Source organism: Pavona decussata, unplaced genomic scaffold (assembly GCF_977016875.1).
Source record: "Pavona decussata unplaced genomic scaffold, jaPavDecu1.1 SCAFFOLD_233, whole genome shotgun sequence".
Taxonomy (NCBI): Eukaryota; Metazoa; Cnidaria; class Anthozoa; order Scleractinia; family Agariciidae; genus Pavona; species Pavona decussata.
In genome coordinates this window covers 1,511,627-1,532,500 of record NW_028145638.1, presented here as the reverse complement: position 1 = coordinate 1,532,500, position 20,874 = coordinate 1,511,627, and the positions used below count along the sequence as shown (strand labels likewise).

The 20,874-nt window shown below is 38.2% G+C and overlaps 1 protein-coding gene across 1 annotated transcript in view; it reads left to right on the top strand.

The window, feature by feature from the left end:
* The window catches only part of LOC146458309 (polyunsaturated fatty acid 5-lipoxygenase-like), a 25,959-nt gene extending 5,209 nt beyond the window's left edge, over positions 1–20,750 (top strand). The window contains exons 2-14 of the mRNA XM_085090769.1: positions 1,284–1,635; positions 3,141–3,279; positions 3,816–3,971; positions 5,166–5,189; positions 6,550–6,833; positions 7,710–7,911; positions 9,019–9,125; positions 9,638–9,892; positions 10,882–10,988; positions 16,074–16,176; positions 17,188–17,406; positions 18,098–19,281; positions 19,317–20,750. Coding sequence (XP_084946895.1) covers positions 1,284–1,635; positions 3,141–3,279; positions 3,816–3,971; positions 5,166–5,189; positions 6,550–6,833; positions 7,710–7,911; positions 9,019–9,125; positions 9,638–9,892; positions 10,882–10,988; positions 16,074–16,176; positions 17,188–17,406; positions 18,098–18,331 — 2,182 coding nt within the window. The 3' untranslated portion in view covers positions 18,332–19,281; positions 19,317–20,750. The remainder of the gene's footprint in view (positions 1–1,283; positions 1,636–3,140; positions 3,280–3,815; positions 3,972–5,165; positions 5,190–6,549; positions 6,834–7,709; positions 7,912–9,018; positions 9,126–9,637; positions 9,893–10,881; positions 10,989–16,073; positions 16,177–17,187; positions 17,407–18,097; positions 19,282–19,316) is intronic.
* The last annotated feature ends 124 nt before the right edge of the window (positions 20,751–20,874 follow it).

Below are 20,874 nucleotides of genomic sequence, written 5' to 3'. Positions count from 1 at the left end.
CTTCCAGACTTCTATAAAGAATGCATTTCAACTTGGTCTTCTTTGAGCGAGGACAACCCTTCCTCGCTTTCAGATATAGTAAATCAGGTTGATGGTGAACAGAAGACTTTACAGAAGCTTTATTCAAAATCATTGTACCAGATTTTCGTCTCTAAGATATCTAGTATACCAACTGTAATGAAGAAATACGATAAAGCATTTAATACAGACACTTTTCATCTTGATTGGGAGAAGATTTATTTACTGCCTTTTAAAACAACTTTGCATATTAAACTAAGGGAGTTTCAATATAAAATACTAAATAGAATCTTATACACAAATGTTATGTAGCTTAAATTTAAGAAAGTAGACTCCCCATTGTGTTATTTTCGCGAAAAGGAGTTAGAGACTTTAGAACATTTGTCATTTTATTGTCCAAGCGTGCACGCTTTCTGGGATGAAGTCACCGTCATGTTAAATTCACAGGGCATTACCTTGAAGTCTCTTGATATTAAAGATATTGTTTTTGGTTGTTTTGACGCACCTAATCATGACAGTGACGGAATCCTTCTTAATTATATTGTACTAGAAAGTAAATACTTTATTTATCGCACCAAGCTAAATAAGACTTCTCTACCCTTTAAATCCTTTTTCGAAAGAATTAAGAGCACGTTTCAAATAGAACGTTTTATAGCCAGAAAGAATAATAAACTTAAGATCCATTACAACAAATGGAAACCCCTCCTTTAACTGATAGAACAATAGCTGAACTAATTTATATTTTTTTTATGTCAATACGTGATGCCTCTCCAGTGTAGTGTATTTAGCGTAGTGTTTTTTCTTTGCGTAATAGAGTAGTGTAATGCATATTTATGCATGTGTAATCTGTTATGTATTATGCGTATTTGTGAAAACTGTAAAAACCCAAAAACAAATAAAATAAAAAATAATAATAATAATAACAAACAAACATTTTTTCTACTCCCCACTGACACATCACCACATGCAGTTTCTTTGAAAACTAACCTCCTAGCCCCCTTAGCCATTTGAGTCAGGCCAGTCTACCTTAACTTGGATTTGACCATAAACATGCGGTTTAAACCTCGCTCTCTTTCTCATATTCTCTTTTCTTTTTTTTCTCATTTAGGTCGTTAGTGGGACCAAATTTCTTATAACATCTGAACTACAAAAGACATGCACCCTCGATAGTAGCGACCCCAAACTAAACGTGCTGGGAAAGGCTTGTTATTAAACGTTGGATTTAGCAACTTTACGATCGTAACATGTTTTTGCCTTTGTTCCAGGTATTCAGTAGCCCTGCACTGTGAAGTCTCCCTTCCGCAGAACTCCAGTCCAGAATGCAAGGCCGCAAGAGGGGCGGCTCTGGATCAAAACAAGAAGACCTTCACTTTAAAACACGATCCGGCTTTGTATGGCTATGCCAGGTTGAACATGACGCAGGCTGAACTGGCACCTATTCTCTTCAGTGACCCTTTCACGAGATACTACACCGCAGGCTACACTGAACTCCTAAAAATCAACGACGAGATCTTACAAGGCTACATCAACAACACCATTGGACAGCCGATTAACGACATGGCAGAATACCTCCAAATTTCAACGTTCTTTCAGAACGCACTAGAGCCAGTATTCGGGGTAAATAATGATATTCAGGTGCCCATGACTAGGAGCATCTATCTATATAAATTTGTGGCGTCAACCCTCCCACGACTAGATAAAACTACTCGCGAAAGGGTTCACTCCAAGGTTCAAATCTATTCGGAAAAGGGTTGACTCCAAGCCTAAGACTATGTCTAGACTCAGATACCGGAAAGCTCTTGTGGCGACACCAAAAACACATCGGATCGGGCTTTCGTTCACATACAAAACGCCGATTTCGGATCGAATTTTGTGCCGAAGCGATGCTGCGCTGCTTCGGTCTTGAAAGTGAATCGTCGCCCTCGTGACACTTCCTTGAGTAGTGTAAACAGAGAATCGAACTGAAACGGAAGTCAACAACGAGGAGCGAGGATTGGATTCAAGGGGAAAGATGGCGGCGGCTTTAGACCACTTCTGCATGTTCACACCAAGCCGGAGTAGTTTTCACAACGGCATAAAATGCTATCCAGCATAGTATGAGAGATAGAGGGTCCAGGTCAAGGGCTCCTGCAACATCTTATACATAACAGCCATTTAGTAACAAACTTCCATTGGCCGTTATATAAACATGAGGAGGTCTGGAGATTCGTTTGTTTAAAAAAAATTAACCTATTCGATCAAAAGAAAACCAGCTAAATATTGGCAACCTTGCGTTGAAGTAAAAAATATAAAATGTATGTATCGAAAGATCAAGAAAGATTGAGTGGCCTTTGCATATTATCGGATTACAAAGTTTTTATTGATTTTACAAGGTTCATAAAACCTTCATCTGGGCCCTTCTAAGTTGAAAACTCTCAAACTTGACTGAGTTGCTTGTCATGATAAGGCAAAGTTTCATTCCAATGGTTTCGATTTTTAACCGACCTAATATGATATCTCGTTCCCAATCTTCTCCCGTTTATACCATGAAATGAAGTTACACTGGCTTGTAACAACAAGCGAACAAAGCTGATTGAACGACTGAAAACGCAGCCGATGTACAGTAACGAATGTTTGGTCTTATCAACAGAGTTTTAGAGTAATTTGACCATCGGAAATAGATTCGAGTGATGAACAGTACACCTTGACACGTTATTTACAATTAAATAATATAAAATCTGCTGATCAGATTCCCCAGGATCCAGCACTTTCCGTTTGCATCATTTGTTGGCCATTACAGAAATTAATGGTGTGCATTAACATTAACTAGGCATGTGAGGGTAAAAACTAAGTGCCTAACTCGAGTGGTAAATGTTTCATCACTGAAGTCACGTGGCTGAAGGTGACAGTATCGCGAAGGAAACCGCTGGAAATTCGTATCCACAGTCGATCAATTGCCTGTCTTATCATTCGCCTCAGGGTTCGTTCTCCCTGGCGACTATTCTGATGTTGTAAATACTCTGTCACCTGTATCCCTAATATGTTCTCTTACTGTTGTCAACGACGCTATAAGGATCAGAGTACAACTAACATTTCTAGCGTAATCACAACAACCTTATTTAATTTGTGTTTTACTCTTTCAGGAAAGTGCCAGAATAGCGTCCAGGTACGAGCCTTTTAACAACGACAAAGTGGAATGGATAAGCGATAAGTACTTTACTCAGCAGCGCTTATCCGGGAACAACCCCATGTCAATCCAGCGGGTGACTATTCATAGGCAAGGTAAATAGGATTGTTTCTTGAGTTTCGGGCGTGTATATTATATTTGATACAAAGTGGCATACTATAATACACGTTTATGTACGTGGAGTAGGGAAGAACTTGACTCCTGAATTTAACCGAGTGCCGGACAAGTGGTTCAACTATCTGCCTCGTCAAATTTTCTTAGATCAGTTCTACAGTTAATTGCATAGTAAGGAATTTTCTCGATCATAATGAGAATGTTTACCGAGACTATGATGCACAGTTGTTATTACCACATATGTGATAATGATGATGACAAATAATATAATAATGATCTATTATTCAAAGTGAAATTGACACAGGCATCAGGACTAGGATAAAGGAAAGGTGAGTGCTCCTATCAGGAGTCGAACCTAAGCCTTCCAATTACTAGTTCGGATGCTCTACTACTGAGCTAAAGGAGACTCATGGGAGCTAAGACCATTAAACAAATAATATAGTGACCAAAACGGCAGTGATGATGATACGATATTCTTACCTTATTGAAGTTTCTTCCTTGCTGTTCTATTAAATAGGAAAACGTTGCACAGTGCAGACGACTGATGGAAGGTGGTGCCATTTTCCATTCACTTACCGTGGAAAAGTTTATCATAAGTGTACCAGTGATGGCCATCAAAGACCATGGTGTTCAACTACTAAAGTACATGATGGCAGATGGGGAAATTGTAAAGGTACAAAAATAAACTTTATTGTTGTTGTTATTGATCTCAAGGACCTTGCCCCCTAATACAGAGGTATTGCACAATTTATGACTATGCGGGAAAAATAGTTCTCAAACTCATTAATAAATGTCAAGAGAAAACAAAGAAAATCACTACCGTGACCATGGTTTGGATATGTGATCCTAATTACCATGAAATTTTGCCAACTTTAGCCTTGAATTTCCCCAAGAATTATTGATTATTTGAGAAGCCATATCAAACACTCGAAAGTTTGTTTCATCGGATATCCAAACAGCTCGAAGTCGTTTTTTTCAACCTACTTCTCAGTGTTTGGATATCTGATGAAACACACCTTTTCGTGTTTGATATATTACATTTTAGCAAGGGCCGATTGAAATCCAAAAAGGAAATTGGAGGTAACCATGCATTTTGTAGATCATTAAGCAGCATTGAATTCGAAAAACTTGTAACAATGCAGGAATTTTTCGCAACGTTAGTCATATTGACAAAAAAATGTTGTCAAACTGTCTATAAAGGTGCAGTGCCGGTTCAACATGTCACGGGCATAGGACAAACAGAAACCTGAGTCTTTGACAGGAATCGAACCCATGACCGTGTCACACACTTGTTGGATGTTTAACCAATGAGATACCGGGAGACTCATAGCGAGCTAGGCCATTTACTAGTTTCATAATGTGACACGGGTCGCAAGTACTTCTACTACATGGTGTTCATTATGAAAATTAGTTTTCATTCATATGCAAACAAAACTAATTTCACATGAAAAGCGTTGCACTTGGCCTCGCTTTTAAAATGAGGTTAAAAGCTACTCAGAAATGGCCTATTGTCTTGAAGTCAAATTTTAGACACAACTTGAAGTGTTTGATGGTTTTTCGTTATAGAGCACGGGTTTGCCGCACAAAATGAGGTCGGAGGAAGGACACTCGTATTGTACACACTGCCGTTTTAGTGCTTTGACTGGAAATAATCGCTCACTCGAGTTCAGTTTGATATAAAAACGTAACTGTTCCCCAAACCTTTCTTCAGTGTAAGCTTAAAGATTTTTTTTTGTCGAAAAACAGAAATATACGCCGAGAGTGTTTTAAAAGTATTTCAACGTCAGTATTAATTCAAACTTTCGAATAGATCAGCGCTTTGAAATAACCATTTATTTATTGTGACTATTTTGTGTGTGCTTTTTAGGATATAAAGAAAACGTGAAGGGAGGTAAGTTGACTTTTTCGAAATATTAAACCACGCATAACCTAAAATACAGCAGCACGTCACCACTTGTTTTCACTCTTTCGTCGCCCAAAGCCTGTTTTCCGGCGACATGATCGCAGCGTAGCAGCAAGATTCTATGCACCGTTATCCGTTTGGCAAAGGAAAAAAATCTGACTTTTTTGTGGATGTGCAAAGGCTAGGCAGTGACAGCTTATCACCACTACCACCCCACCAAATATCATCATCATCATCATAACCATCATCATCATCATCATCATCATCATCATCATCATCATCATCATCATCATCATCATCATCTTCATCATCATCATCATCATCATCATCATCTTCATCTTCATCATCGCTATCACAAACACCGTCGACTGTCGTCGTCGTCAACGTCATGGTAATGCCCCCATCATCATAATTGCCATCACCATCGCTGTTGTCAGTTGTCGTCGTTAACTTCATCGTAATCATCATCATCATCATCATCATCGTTAGGTAGATCTACTTCAATCCTGCTTTGTCCTGGGATTTTTGTGAGCTCTAATTGACCCCATGTATTCTGTCCATGGATATAGTTATTCGGGGGTGTGCAAGGGACGTCGGCAGCACAGGTTCATTCCTATGGCTGAGGCTGTTATGGCTATGGGTGTGCTGCGTGAATTGTAATTCTGATTGTTTAACATGATTTTACCAATCCAATAGGCTTTTTGCAACAGCACGTCACGTGACCCCCTTTCGTAAACACAACGAATCAGCCAGAAATGAAAATAGCAGCTTAAAATATGATACCATGCAGATTCTCAGACTCATATCGTTTAAACAAAAGTAGTTACGGACGCCAGAAATTAGAAGGATTTGTATGGGAGGAAGACGCTTTGCCATCCAGTCACTCTCCAGTGATATTTCATACAAGTCCTTATATTTTTCCAAGTTTTCAAACCGCCGTTAAATTCTTCCCTTGCCCTTTGCAATTCCGATAAATTTCCATCCTTGTTAATTTATCCTCGCATATTCTACCTCTAATAAGAATAAGAATCCGACTTCTTTTTGTAACGCTTAATTATGGACAATTTCACTGGAGCGCAAACACTTCTCGCTTGTATACGAAAGTACTGAATTCTCGAGTTTACAAATGGTCATTACTTCTCGACCTCTTAAGTGGTATTCGTCTGAAAATTTACATTCTGGCTAAGTAAAACATGATCTTTCCATTTCTGGAATTCATCCAGCTTTAGCGGCAAGTTTACCAATTATCGATCATGTGACTAACTGTTCCAAAAGGCCTATCTCTGGAACGCAGAATGAGCTTTCATAATGTAACGAATTTCTGATGAAATTTTCTCCGAATCTGCAGATTGCAGTGTCAAGACGGTACGAGGTGAATTGTGTAATTTCCCTTTTACGTACCGTGGAAAAGTTTATGACAAGTGTACCAAAGTTGCCCATCACAGACCTTGGTGTTCAACCACAGCAGGACAATACAAAGGAAAATGGGGAAACTGTACATCAGGTGAAAACTTCAAGAATCAAGGAACAATCGGATTAGACTGGAACAAATTGAAAGAAACACTGAATCCTAACTTTGACTGGGATGCCGCTGTACAAGCAGCTTTGAACACCAACGACTCTTTGGAAGACGTATGTTAACCTTACATGTGTTTTGATTGGTAGAAAAGAATCGCATTAATTAAATAAGTTTTTCTGTCAAAATTCAGTTGCTTCACCCATAACATTATACAATCAACTAAAACTGTGGTTTTCTGCCCAGGTAATATGTGCACAAACAGCACCAGTTACGAATTCATGATCGATCATGAATTAGTGAAGGGAGGAAATAATTTAAACTATACCACACTATGGAAAGATCCCAACCATCGTATCTTGGAAACCCTAACTTCCACAAACGAATACTATCGTCACGCAATTGCTTGTCACGGAGTTTATTTTCGTGCTAACAGAAATTAGCTCATTCTACATGCTCTCCTAGCCTTGCACGACTTCTTGATCTTTTTGTGAAATTTCTAGACCGAAATCTTCCAAATAACTCTCAATCGTTCTTCTCAGGAGACCATTGGAATGCTTAATACAGTTCAAAGTTGAATTGCCATAGGTCATACCTTTTCACGGGAAAATCAGTTCTAAAAAATAAATATAGTCGGCAAAGGGCTGACGCACGGGATCAATATGAATAGAGTCTCCAACCTGTGGACTTCTGCGGATGATCAAACATTTTCATTAATCTAGTTAAAATAAACCAAACCAAAACAAAACAAATCAAACGCTGCCAAACAGCGTAAGGCAGAATAGCATCCTTAAAAATAGGTACGCATTTCGTACATGTGGGTAGTGCTGTACACGCGCTGCGGATCTCACTCACTCAATCACACTTACACGCCTGACAACATAGTGGGTAGAGCACTATACAGTACACTACCCACAAAAATCAACTTTTTCAACAACACTAGATCAGTAGTTGATATTGGTCTCCCTCATGAATTTCGGATCCTTTTTCAGGCCATAACTCTGGGGCGCATCTATGCTCTTCGCTATGAGCTCTGTGATAACCTGCCTAGATCACCGGACCTCACTGAAAGAGATCCTCGGCGTACTATGTGGGACTTCCTCTCTCCAATTGCCCTATTTGCATCTGCGGAAGTTTCAGGAAAATATCGAAAGGAGCTCGTCCCTGTGGCTATTCAAATGCACTACACACCAGGTTAAGTATAAAAACTGTTCCGCTAATTTGCCAATCAAGCAGGTATCCCGAGAAAAAATCTATCCATCTTAAAAACGTTATCAAAAAATTAAACTCATCAGTCAACTTGAGTCAACGTACGCTCTGCAGCATGAAGCAAATGAAAAATATATACACTGTAACAATAAATTCTAGCAATAGGTTTAACAGTTGCACCTCAAGTTTTCGAATTTTAGCAAATGGAAACAAATGAAATAACACATAATCAGTGCCATGGAATAGGCTTCTGTTTACTCTAGGCCCCTTATTCCTTGCATGTACAAGAGGGTCAGTGATACTTACGCTAATGAGACGCGTGAACTGCATGATAGACATCACAAGGTGTCCTCTAAGCTTAATTCTTACTAAAACACAAATAATTCTGTCAAACATTATGTCATATAACAATGACAAAAAGGTCTACCTTATATGAAGTCCCCAAATGCACGGTTAGGTAGATTTCTGGACATAAATAAAAGTGAGAGTGTGATATTTTCTCAAGAGGATAATTATTCAGCAATTGCCGTTTTCAGTGACTGAGTGGCTATCTATTACGTCATATCCACATATCCAAAGCGCTCTCGTGGAATAATTGTTAAATAGGTAGCTTGAATTGGCGCCATTTTGAAGAAAAATACGCATTTTGCACCTTTTCTGCTTTAAAAAGGTTATAAAATGCCAGCAAAAAACACAAAGTATTCATTTTCTGGTCCACATATAAGAAGAATTTCCGCAATTTTCCCGGTAAAATCAAAATGGCGGCCGTCTTGAATTACATCACCATGACACTCACACACACATTCATTCCTCCAGCAGCGCCATAATCCAAAATGTTATCTCATTTTAGAGGACAGTAAAGGCTAATCAGGTGTTGAAGATGAAACCCTTTAAGTAGATAGGAAGGAGGGGTCTCTAACCAGTCAACCTATCCCACTCTTGTTAGGTATATTTGCTTGCTTGTATGTCGGGGAGTTGATTGCATGTGTTACCAGTCTTGTAATGGCTGAGAGTTTCCCAGTTTTTTTGTAAGTAATTAACTACTGACTCCTAAAAGCGCACGCTTTCTCAAACAAAAACTGTTTTCATCAGACTCGGCGGTGTACACTCCAAAAGATGGCGACAACTGGATGCTCGCCAAACTTAATGTTCAAATCACTGACGTGGGATATGCGCAATTAGTGGAGCACCTCGGAAGGGTATGTATTTATAGTGGGCGCAATCATAGCAACTAAATTCGGAGAGGGTCGACCCACATTTTCAGGCTTATATGGTGAATCGAACTCACTGAACGCATCACTTCTGTCACTGATGGAGTACTTCCTTCAGCCCTCATTATTTAGGAAATCTTCATTCCTTGTGAGTCATGTTTTGTATTTTTCGCGGAATAAGGAATGGCAGAAGTGCTTGCAATCTAAGCATTTTCTGTCTCTGAGCGTGATTTCTTAGATTGTCAAATCAAAAGTGAGTTAGAAACATGCTGTGCCTTGAACGCTGCCATGTGAATGACTACTCTCTTTAGAAATTAAACCGCAGAATCAAAGTTTGGACCATGCACCCTTTGTAGCAATCTAATAACAGCACCTGAAAAAACTAAAGGTTGTTTTCAACAACTTTCCGTCGTGGCAAACCCAGCTACTAGTTCCAGTTCTTACTCTTGTCATGACAAACTGAACAGTTTATTCTAATAAACTTTCTGCCTTTGTTTAAGTCTCATTTTATGATAGAGCCCTTCTGTGTCATATTAAAACGGACCCTGTCATCCCAGCATCCGCTGAACGAAATGCTCAAGTACCACTGCAGAGGAATTCTTGCTCCGAATACATTTGCGGTTCCTAGCCTACTAGAGGAGTCAAAGGTTATAGATTTGTTGTTTGCTTATGGGAACGAAGGAGCCTTTCAACTGCTTCGAGAATCATACCCATTGAGCACATGGGAAATAACAGACTACAGAGCCAACATTGAGGTACGTGGTCAACACGTCGCTTTAAACAGGAAGTTCTGGTACAAAAGGGGCCTGGTCAGGGAGTTCCTACCTTGAGTTGACAATCAACTATCTGAGCGTAAACACAACGTGTCTTTTTCTACGGCCCTCACCAATGAAATGGTCTTAGTTTTCAGAATAAACCCCGTTAAACAAATCTGAAGTTGATATCTTATCATTTTGCTTTAGTGATATTGTGAAATTTTGAGACCTATTTTTTCAGAGGACGCTTGATCGAGTCAACTTGCTACGACTGAACGGCGTTTACATTTTCGAACATTTGCATCTCAGGCACACAATGATGTGAAATGAAGGAGAGGATTTCCCATTATTACCGGAACTTCTTGTTTAATATCCTGCTTGCTTGAGCCTTTTTCATGAAAGTTGCGATAAATTCTTCGGCCCGAAAAGCACCATTTGATAAATGTTGCCAACAATGGATAAAAAAAAATTAATGGATTAAAAAACTTATCCGTCCGCTAAATTGATCATGACATTCGAGAAACGGGCTGCAAGAGCAAGAGACATTAAAAACTGGAACAATATCTGGCAACAAATAGAAAAAATTGTACCCTTGGAAAGTCCTGTTCAAGAGATTTTGCTTGAATCGTTATACCTAACTATAGGATTCTGTCTATAAACCGAAAAATTAGAAACATTTACATGACTCAAGCTCTAACTTGGAGCAAAAATAAATAATAAATTACTTTGACCATCTCTCCCCTGAAAATCTGCAGAAAATTAATTTCCAAATAGGTTTTGTTAACAGTGTAAGTTTTGCAGTACAACGTTAATAATTCAAGTTTAAACAATGCAAGGTTGTTTTTTCTTTCTCTCTTTTTTTCTTTCCTTCGTTTCTTGGTTCGTTCGTTCTTTCTTTTTTTCTTTCTTCTTTATTCTTTTCGTTTATATCTTGTATAGTTTCTTATTGTCGGTGTAATTTTGTGTTGATTTTTACCTTATCTCAATAGAAACGTGGACTCGATGACCCTGAGCTTCTTCCATACTTTCCTTTCCGAGATGATGGTTACCAAATCCTGCGAGTAATCGAAGACATGGTCAAAGATTACGTCAACTTGTGAGTGAAAAATAATAATAATAATAATAATAATAATAATAATAATAATAATAATAATAATAATAATAACAATAATGATAATGATAATGATAATGATAATGATGATGTTCCTCCGTCATTTCCTTACTGTCATTTCCTTACTTTTTGTCATTTCCTTACAAAAAAAGTGTCATTTCCTTACAGTAAGAAAATGACAATGTCATTTCCTTACAAAAAAATTGTCATTTCCTTACAGTAAGGAAATGACTATGTCATTTCCTTACCTCAATTTTGTCATTTCCTTACAAGTAAGGAAATGACAATGTAATGTCCCTACCACAAATTGCATTTTCCTTACATTGTCATTTTCTTACAGGAACATTTTCTCTTCTTTATGGGGAATCATTAACAAAGACACTACTTTCGACAACTTACCTGTTTGCAGTAATTTATGACTAAAATTGTGTTCATTCAGTGCTTTTTGTTAAAATTATGGCCCGTCTCAAATAAACGATTGGTCAGCCTTCATCCAGTTAGATGCCTTTATTTACAATAGGTTTTTTTGTCCATTTTTTGGCAAAACTAAGAACTGATATCATTAGAGGTCCTGGCAATAAATATAGACTAATAGTAAAATACATTGGATGTGATTATATTTTACACAATACAACTAAATAATAATTGCAAAGCTGTGCTTAAATGAAATCAACAAATTAAAGTTAAAACTACTCCAGTATACGAACATGATAGTTAAATGGCTTTTTCCGCGCATTCAAATAATTGTTATAAAGGGCAATCTGAGGTGAATACTTACTTGTCCCCCAAAAGAATGAAATAGTTTAGTAGAGCCAAGATGAGCCAATGAAACGTAATGCAAGAACTCTACTGGGGGCATTGCATATTGGCACTTCCGAACACTCGGGCAGTTGAAAACCTTGCAAGATTGGATACATAAGTTTCTATACCCCAGTTCTCAGGGAAGGGTTTTGTTTTACTGAAACTGATAATAATAAATTTGGTAAAAAGAGAAAGGCAGAGAGGTTGCAAACTGATGTCACTGCGCTCACCAAAGAAAAGAAAGAAAAAGGGCGACAAAGACAGCAATTTTGGTACGGAAACAGAATCTACCGACTGTTCTGAGAATTAGGAATCCGAGTCAAAAGAGTTCCGAAGACGACCCTGAATACGACCCTGCTCAGGAAGCGTTTTTCGAAAAGGGTCAAAAAGACGTAGACGACATGTCAAATTCGGTTCAGACTCTGAGGGCGTTGAAGAAGTAGTAACAAGCCGAAAAAGCGACGCTAAATGGGAGGACTAGTTATTACCAAAAAGCTGAAATGCACCACAGTCTTCGAGAGAAATCCCTTGGCCAGTTCGAATTCTATAGGTTCCAGCGTCATATTGCGGGTGGGGACACACCTGTCGCACAAGCACTTAACAACACGAGGCACATCCATATTATACTCCAAGAGTTGGACTCACATGGAACAGGTTTGGATTGTCTAGCGCGGGACAAGTCCTTTGACATTCGGGACAAATGAGCCAGACCAAGATTAAGAAAAAAAAACCCTCAAAGGAACCACCATCAAGCTCTACTTCCGTTCCTTGGAGAGCTTTCCGAAGTGGGTCAAGGAATGTAAGAATCCAATCGAAGACCAAGAGGAGCAAGAAGATAGCAAACTGACGGAGAATGGGCTACTTTTTTGTCGCTGGTCCCTTGGGAGGCCTAAAACATTCTCAGGGGACGTTTTCGGACACACTGATTCCATTGGAAGCTTTTAAAAGAATATTTTTCTTGCGTCTAAAAGGAATATTCGTATTGAGTCCAAAAATTAACTTTTTTTCCAAGGGGTAGGTTCAGGGGTTTTTGGTCAAAAATGAGCCAACTTAAGTTTGATCATTTCTGTGAAGTTTGAACTTTGTGATATGAAAAAGCTTTTTTTCCTGCAAATGTATTCTTACACGTTGAGTAGATGTCAGTTTCATTTAGATTTCATGTCTCCATCTTTAGGTCAAAGGGATTTTTTTATGTTTGTGTTATGTGTACACCACTGTTCTCATTAAAAGGCATTTTTTGTTAAAACACATAGGGGCGAGCCCCAGTACTCAAAACTGGCATCCTACTGTGGTTTCTATTCTAGGCACCTGTTAACCCTTTCTAGACCGAGGGGGGAAGGGGGATTCTGCCCGCTTTGACTTTGAACCTTTATAACCTTTTTAACTTTTAATATGCAAGCAAACACCACCAAACTCAGTAACTATTTTTAAAACTTGCCTGGGAACAAATAAGTATGGTCGGTCAATGACCTTGACATTTGACGTTGCCATGGTAACCAAATTTTCACAATTTTTACAAAATTCTAGCTCCGCAATTGCTTGGAAGGATTTTTTTTCAGAGGAGCATAGTAATTACGTTTACATCATTCCAGTAAACATTAAAAAAACGGGACTTTTCAAAAAAAGTAAAATCTTCCCGCCCGTGATATTCTGAAAACTGTCATTTCCTTACCTAAATTGAGACCAATTTCTTTTGTAAAAAGATCAGAAATTAAAAAGAAGCCACGACATTGAGGCAAAGCTTGCGTCTCCTTCCGTGAATATTTATTATGGATGTCAATTCAAAGTTCTCTTTCACAGGGCAAAGATATCAACCAACACAGTAATTGTCATTTCCTTACAATTTTTACAGAAAACACAGTTACCTTTCCCTCGTTGTGAAGCCATTCGTTTGTGACAAATGCTCGATTTCTTTGCATGGCCTTAAGTTGTGTATGTCTGGCTTTCAGCAGCTACTATGGTGAATTTATATGATTTAAATCCAGCACGGTGGAGGGATTTGCACTTGCGGGTTATTTTTGGTTGAAAATTAAACACCTATAGTGCTTTGCAATGCGAGAGGATTGCACTAATGGCAATTAAGTCTTATGTGTCAACGAATGTCGTATTAATAGGCAAGAACAAGTCTTACATTTATAGGTAAATCCGAGTAGTTGAGTGCTTAATACAAAAAAGATACACGAATGTAAAGTTCCTTGAATTTAGATAAAATTGTCATTTCCTTACCTTTAAAAACAAGAAAAAAATTGTCAAAAATTTGTAAAACGTTCGAAAGTGCTTATTTCTTAGCTGGCACTTTTATTCGTCCTAACCTTTCTAGAAAACAAGCGGGACTTGTTTATCATCCAATCTGCGGTTCATTTTGAAGAAGAAAACGATATTCTAGAAATTGTCATTTCCTTACCTATTGAACATTTCGTCTTAAAACTTTCATTACTCCTATAATACTCGTGCCATTTACATGATAACCTCACGAAATGTAGCATACATTGATAGCTATTATGTCACAAAAGACCAAGCATTATCATCTATTTTTAGCCCTTCTAGATACATTTAACTCAAAAATGGCAATTCCGTCTTGAGGTTGACTTTGAAACCTGTACTAGACATTATACTTGCACTAGATTTTTTTTTCGTCAAAAGGTCGCTTTTCTGAAACATGGATGATAACGTGGGGAATACAAATGAAGCTGTGGGGAATGACTTTATCATCTGTTAGGCAAATTTGCAAAGTTCTAGCAATTTTTCTTCCTAGATTCCCCAATTTTCGTCATTTCCATACCTTTTGGAAATTTCAATACGCCATTTCTCGGTGGTAGTTAAGGCTGTTCTTTTAGCACAGATAACGTTGGCACCAGAAGTTTGCTTTGTGAAAAAATTAGGGGTTTCCCATGTAAAATACACATTTTACAAGCGATTTTATGATTATCATGAGAAAGGTAAGGACATGACTTTTCAGGAACATGATAATGATAATGATAATGATAATGATAATGATAATGATAATGATAATGATAATGATAATGATAATAACTTTAATAACTTTAAACAGGGTGCGTTCTCACAAAAGTGGTTTTCAGAACGGCCCTGAAATAAATAAATAGATAAGAATAAAATAAATAAAATTTACAGACATTTCTATTACAATGATATAAGATAAAAGGATAAAAAAGCTACATTACTATACATAAAATTATAATTTAAAAAGGTAATAATTGGATATAAACAAACTACTACGATGAAAGCTGCACTTTCTTTTTGAACAATAAAATCGATTCAGTTCCCTGAATTTCTGGATTAAGATTGTTAAAATCTTTGATACCTGGTGTGTTAGTTTTTGTTTTCCCCAACGCGTTTACTGTTTGGAAGAAAAAAGCCGCCTGAAATCACCGTGGAAAAGAATAGTGTTCGGGGAACTGAACAACCGAAATTACATTGCACTTCCATTTACATTGCCGCGTGACTCAATTCTTGATCAGAGACTGAAACGGCAAAAATGACAAATGTTACGAATGGGAAAGAAACTTTTGAAATCCAGTTAACTTTTAACCTAAATTTTTTTTGCGAATTTTTTATGTTAATGGTAAACACACCCTTAAAGTGCCCCTGGGACGAAAATTTCATTTTCCATCTTTTTGCATTTTCGTGTAGAATATGACCTTCTAACTCATGTCACCAAATTTCAATCCTTTACGGCGATTGGAAGTATTTTTTTTTTTTAGCTTTTTATTCGAGATTTCACGGCCGCCATTACTTAGCCTAGTTCCGGAAGTTAAGGCTCAAATTACAGGAAGTGACGTCATTGGCTCAACACGAAAAATTCCACATGGCTAATTTTCATATGGATTCTACTTCATAAACTGTATTCTGCTGTTGCGAACTAAATAACAGCAGAAATTCGCAAGCATTCCAATCTCTTTACAGTTACTAATTTACCTTTGGTTATCAACTCGTTTGATAAGCTAAACATTCGTTTCTACTCCGGATTCCCACAGGCCCAGCACCGTGGGTTTTTTAGGAAGTGTTTTGACATGCGTAATAAAACGTATGTTTGGAAAATGCCATTTAAAGTCTTTTCCCAAAAGAGGACTTCACACAACAGAATTAAAACAATTAAGGCAATTGCAAGTATGTGAAAGCATGGTGCACTCGCATGGCTAACAAATTAAAATACCAAAGACGTAATGGATATCAAGGCTAGCATAGGCAGAGTTTTCACAAGATTTGTTTTAATTACCATATCTAAGCAAAACAGTTGTTTGTGTTTAGGTACTATAAAGAAGACAAAGACGTACAAGAGGACGAGGAACTTCAGGCTTACGTCAATGAACTGTCCCTGGACGGAACGGGACCAACCGGTGGCATTGGAAGGGTGAATATGAAGATTTGTTATATACGGCCGTTTTAAAGATTTCAGGTCAGGTCTCTAAAAGTCATTCCCATCCATTTTCCGACAAAATGGCAAAATCCATGCCTTCTCGAGTCTTTCAGACCAAATATTTAAGTGGTTTAAATCCATTCTTGTTTTTAGACTAAAACAGCTCAAAAACCACAACTCCAGGATAAGCTTTTCCACATTAAGCTTTTGATTCCCCAATAAAATGCTCCAACTTTAATGCTCCATTTTTTACACTGCTCGGTCTACCTCAAAAACGTCACTAAAATGCTCGGATAATGAGAAATATACACCTGCTTATTTTATTACTTAATGTTATTAATTAACTCAACAGGGTGTAAACTAACCCTACGTACAACAATAAATCAATAATTTATTACTCATTTATACAACAAATACATTATTCAACATTGGCTGCTTGCCGTTTCACTTTAAAAGAAATGTTTATCAGTTGTCATTTGCTCTTAAAAATATTTTTATTCATCTCTAAAAAGACACATTTTTGGGGAAAGACGCCACTAAAATGCTCAAATGATGCTTAATGCTTTTGCATTACTTAATAAATGCTAAAAAAAACATGCTACCATAATGCAAGTGCAAACGCCTACTCCAGGAGCGGTTCAAACTTATATCGCTTATGTATAAGGTAGTACACAGAACCCTCCCGCCAAGGGGACTAATATCGAGTGTCAAGAACTGTAGCTAATTACAAAAACCGCTAATTGTGGACACCATGTCCCGAAATTAAGGAAGACAATTCTTGGACATCGTGTATCTGTCGTTTAGAGTTACTAAGAAGAATCATTGCGTGGAATATTGTTTCGGATTCAGGGTCACTTTTGGTGATTCGCTATCGAACGTCTTGCTTTGAAGCCATCGCAATAGTCAATATGGATCCCTCAGTAGCCCGCCGCACTTGCTCGTCGCTGGTAAGTTTCTGACAAGGCTGGCCGCGATAGGGTGACTTCTTTATTTCCTCCTCAACAGGTTCAAGAATTTCCTACCAGTGTTGAGACGAAGGAACAACTTTGTGAGATTCTGAGCCGTTTTCTTTCCCACGTAACCCTCTATCATACTGCTGTTAATTACGTCATGGTTGATTACCCACATTATGTCCCGAATCAACCAACCAAACTGTACAACGACACTCGGGTTGCAGAGGGAGAATTCTCAATCCACCGACTGCCGAACAGGCTGACTTCTGCTGTAAGTGTATTTCTATACGTTTCGATACCACTCATGTGAGATGTGACCACGTGACCGCATGGAGCACTCCGTGGTGTGCATCTTTAGAACTGTATTCACGGAGGAAATTATTTTTGCTATGAAGCGTAATTTTTTAAGGGGGTGTTAAAATGTGAAAACTCGCACCGGTGCGAGTTCGATACCGGTATGACATTATGATTTCATACTGTGTTTGCATGAAGGGATGAGAATTCATTCCACGTTTGCGTGAAGGGACACTTCATGCCGGCCGACCCGATTTTGACGCCATCTTGGATTGGAATGTTGAAGACTACGCATGCGCTACCTGTTCCAGACTCACTGGAAAGTGATTTCATGCCTGAAAAAACCGTCGTACCACGTTAATATGACACTGGAATGAGAACCGACTTAATTACAATACGATACGATACGATGCGATGCAATGCAATACAATACGACCCTTTATTAGTCTACCCCTAAGGACTTTTCAAGACTAATTTACAAACGTCATAAATAAATGCTAATTTACAATAATAATAATAATAATATGAAAATATAAGAAAATGATATTGTATTATGGGTGTTCATATACGTTCTCTTGGTAATTCTTGCCTTCGTTTCTTTTAAAACTCCAAAATGGTTTCACACTGCTTAGTTACACCTTAAAATGATTTGATTTTCAACTTTTCAGCTCCAAGGTAGTACTTTCAACACGCTGGGAGTTCTCCGCCTCGATTCCTTGTTTGACTATGGTGACGAACTGCAAGACAACAACGCTGTCAACCTCGTCAATGGTTACTATAGTTACCTCATGCATGTTGTTCAGCCTCGTTTACAGGAAGAGAATCGGCAGCGGAATGAAAGAGGTTATTTGACCTATCCGTATTTCATTCCAAAATGGCTGCCAAATGGAGTGCAGACCTAGCTCTGTGCAACGCACATTTTCCAGCTTTATAGGGTATTTCAGACCAGCATGATTTTTTTGTAGTTTTACGAGTTACACTTATGTTAGAGAACATAACGCAAAGATGAGTGTGGAATTTGTAAGGGTTTAGTTTTCATGAATTGCACCAGTTGTTGTAGTGAACATTGTTCAGCTTTAAGCCATACAATTAACCGAACAGTTCACTTTGAAGTAGAAATAAATCATTAATCACTGGCGTTGAGTTCTTTGTTTGTTTTGTTAACAATATGTAGATCGGGAGAGGCGGATCTGCACGCGGTGACTTTGAACCTGAACAACTTTTTTAACATTTGCGCAAATGTCATGAAACTTCGTCACTTTCTCAGAATTTAATCTGGGAATAATTTGATGTCATCGGTTAGTTTTCTTTTATGTTTTTAGCGCATATTAGAGTTTTTTCAGTGGTATTATTTAGTGTCCGTTCAATTTTGGCGCTGCTACGAAGGTTTTGGTGAAATCCAGAAATCTAAGATGGCGACCATTTGGAAATCATGACGTAATTACACTGTACCACGCAATATGACATCATCACTCCTCATTCGTCGTTGTGGACCTCAAAGAAAACATCTTTTGATGTACTATTTATACTCCAAGTGTCATTGTGCTAGCTTTAATAGTTGCCCTCGCAACTATTAAAACAAAAAACCAACAACAACAAAAACCTCAACTTCGGTTTGAACGAAGTTGAAGGTTAAATCAAGAAGATTACAGTCTAGTTCGTGGGAGTGAAATGATAGTGATATCTGCATAACGCGAAACTGACCAAACTACGGATGTTATTCAGTGCGCTTTACATAATTCTTATCACAATAAAGTTATTAACTAATGTTAAAATGGACTAAAATCACGGGAACAAAAATTATATTCAATGGAGGTCTTTTCCAGAGAGTAGGCGCGTCCGCCGGCTCCTTGTGGTCTTCTTTGTCTTGAAAGCGCGCGGTACCAGTTAAAAGTCGCCATTTGATGAAGACTGTAGGTTGATTGCCACGCCAATCAAATTACGTATAAAATCAGGTACCTGATCATGTATTGCTTTCGGTGTTAATGACAAAACCTTACACGCAGTTAGAATAGTATAGGACTAAGGTTAGACTGGGCTGTGTATACTCTTACGGTGAGCCGCCAGCTGGTACCCGTTGTGACCGATTGATCTGGCTGCTGGGTATATATACACGCCATGTATTTTTTTTAACTTTTAGAGTAATCTTTGTGCTGGTGTGAGACAAATTTTGATCCCTCTGATATCACGTAGACGATAAAAAGCTTATTTGAGAGTTATTTTGCTAAGTTCCCTGAAGTCGAGTCAGTCAAAGTAACGGATCCAGTATCCACACATCCCCCTTGCCATTTTGTCCAACTATAAATTTCAAATACTATCTTAATACTGTGTACTGCTGTTTTCTGGTCTCGCGTATGCCAGCCAACCCCTTTGGCACTACAACCTAAGCAGTTCGTCTGCGCACGCTTAGAAAACTTGTCAGAAAAAAGCATCAATTGTTTAACAAGCGAAATGTAAAAAAAAACCAAAAAAACAATAGATCAATATTATTACAATCAGTGATACAGGCATACCAAACAGGTGTCGTACCTATGACCTTCCGTTTACTAGGATTTTAATGTTGACGAGAGGCATATATGCAAAGGAACAAAAGCATGGGCAATGGTGTTTTTTATCAGTCAGTTGCAATTACCCACCAGGCTTAAAATATACCATCGCATTTCTTTCACTGCCCCCACAAGTTAACCCCTGACGTCAAGTGACGTGCCAACCAGGGGACTAGCACTTGTTTTAATGGTTGGCAACCTCATCTTAAGTTTAATTTTCAAACACTAAGAAAAACAAAAGCATAAAAAAACAAGCCAGACTTAAACAGAAGACCTCAACTTTTAAAATGTTACCTTGAAATTAAAAATAGCGATTCTACAATATCCCAAAAGGGCGAGGAAAGAAATCATAATTTTGACATACTCTTTGCACACGAACGCCCAGCTAATGCCTTGCCTAAGAAACAATTTAGCGAGCCTGATATACAGGCTTACGCTTCAAATGCATCAACATATACAAGTAAAAAAATACAGGGTAATAGCGTTGTTACTGCGGGACCACCGAATATTGGGTAAGCAACGAAAAATAGTTACACTGAGGAATTTATCAACTCCCTCAAAACGAAAACCACTTCTCAAAGACAGAAAAGGATGGTCCCGGCTCGGCCCAATTTCACGTAAATGTCTGTAATTTAACTCTCTTTAAGGTGTACACTTCTCCAAGGAAGACAGCTAGCGCTGGTCGCGAGGGCGAGAACGCTTCTCAAAGTGTGCAAATTACTTTAAAGTGGTCACACTTTCGCAGGGCTTATTCTCGTGCTGCGGCATTGCAGAATTTGCCGGAAATAAAAATATACCGGGGCTTAAAATGTGCATCACCGCGGAAATCGCCGTGCACAAATTTCGCCAGGGAGGGCTTGTCTTCCAATTACAGACAGGTTTAACAATTGAATAGCGTT